The sequence below is a fragment of the Acyrthosiphon pisum genome, unplaced genomic scaffold, assembly GCF_005508785.2.
Source record: "Acyrthosiphon pisum isolate AL4f unplaced genomic scaffold, pea_aphid_22Mar2018_4r6ur Scaffold_21163;HRSCAF=23197, whole genome shotgun sequence".
Taxonomy (NCBI): domain Eukaryota; kingdom Metazoa; phylum Arthropoda; class Insecta; order Hemiptera; family Aphididae; genus Acyrthosiphon; species Acyrthosiphon pisum.
This window is the reverse complement of record NW_021770600.1, coordinates 1,089-2,766: the sequence shown is the minus strand read 5'-3', so window position 1 is coordinate 2,766 and position 1,678 is coordinate 1,089. Positions and strand designations below refer to the sequence as shown.

The 1,678-nt window shown below is 30.0% G+C and overlaps 1 protein-coding gene across 1 annotated transcript in view; it reads left to right on the top strand.

Annotated features, from left to right (window-relative positions):
• The first annotated feature begins 597 nt into the window (after positions 1-597).
• The window catches only part of LOC107883875 (zinc finger MYM-type protein 1-like), a 1,583-nt gene continuing 502 nt past the window's right edge, over positions 598-1,678 (top strand). The window contains exons 1-2 of the mRNA XM_029492288.1: positions 598-1,416; positions 1,479-1,674. Of these exons, the coding sequence (XP_029348148.1) occupies positions 1,224-1,416; positions 1,479-1,674 (389 nt within the window). The 5' untranslated portion in view covers positions 598-1,223. The remainder of the gene's footprint in view (positions 1,417-1,478; positions 1,675-1,678) is intronic.

Below are 1,678 nucleotides of genomic sequence, written 5' to 3'. Positions count from 1 at the left end.
AAAAAAAAAATTATTAAACATTTTTCATAGTATATAATATTAAAATAGGTACTTATTTTACAACGATTGACAAAATCTTGGAACTTTACAAAATATTTTTTTTTCCCGAAATGTTGTCAAAATAAATGTCAATATAATAATAATTATTATACCATATTATACCTAATCGTCATCGGTGCGCACCGGCTAACCGTCGCGACGGACTGTTATCGCATTATCGCAATGACAAAAATAGAAATTTCCAATAATCAGACTGATAAACATTATTAATGTGTCGATTGCCGATTGCTGTTTCGACCGTTTCGTTTTTCGTGTTGCGTGTTGCGTTGTTCACTGTTGTTGTAAATCGTAATTTCGGTTGAAGACTCGAATATAATATTATATTGTAAATGTTACCTACACGTGTCACGTTGTACTTTTCGTTGTTGTTATACCTATTTGTATTTTGTAAAACTGTGTATAACTTTGTATAACTGTGTATTACCGTAACCTGTAGTACCTACTTCAGTAATTTCATAAGTGTTTTATTTATTTATTAAAATGTCGAATTATTTTGAATTATTTAATATTAAAAAAAAACCTAAAGAAACTGTAAAATCTGAAAACGTGTTGCCGACGGAAATTCCTGAAAAAACTACAGTAAACTCCGACGGCGACTCGTCATCGAATTTTGATTCTCCGCAGCTTCAAATTAGTGATATAAATGATTTGGGTAATATTAACTCTGGTCCATCACGTCCAATTATGAAGGTAGATATTATGTATTTGAGATAAATATTGGCAATATTGCTTAGGTAGCTTATTTTTTATTAAAGTTATTTGCATGCTAAAATGTATAGAGTGACTATAGTGACTACTACTTTTAATTTATGCTCCAGTCTTATCCAATGACAAAATTTGGTCAACAAAACCGTAGTTTTAATGCATCATATTACGACTGCTTTGAATGGCTTGAATATAGTGTCATCAATGACGCTTTGTACTGTTTTGCTTGTCGTATTTATGGTTCTGGGAACAATACCGAAGATACATTTACCAAAATTGGTTTTAAAAAATGGAATAAAGTAAACATTTTAATAATTAAACTTAAACAATTTTATTGAATACATTTGTTTTATTTATTACGTTTAAATTTAATACAGCTAAGTGGTTCAAGAGGATCTAAAAAAGGCCACCAAAGTAGACTTCATTCTCATGCAACAACAAAATATCATCTGACTAATATGGAAAAATGGCAGTCACATAAAAACATTGATAAAACTGGTAGTGTAATGTCACAGGTTTCTTCTCAACATAAGCTACTTATTGAAAGTAATCGTAGATATATAAGAACTTTGTGTGAAGTGACACTGTTTTTGTGCAGACAAGGCCTAGCATTTAGAGGCCACAATGAAGCTCCCAGCTCCATGAATCAAGGTATGAAGTGGAAAGTAATTTTTTTTTATTAATAATTAAATTAAATTTATAATTATATTTAGGAAATTTTAAAGAAGCCTGTAATATGATATCTAAATTATATCCTGAATTTGCCCAGAAATATAAAGAGAAAACAAATTATACTAGCCATGGAGTTCAAGATGAGCTTATTAATATTTGTGCAGGTTTATCAAATGATACCATAATACAAGAAGTTAAAGATGTGGGCATATTTGGAATAATGTGCGATGAAGCTAGGTAA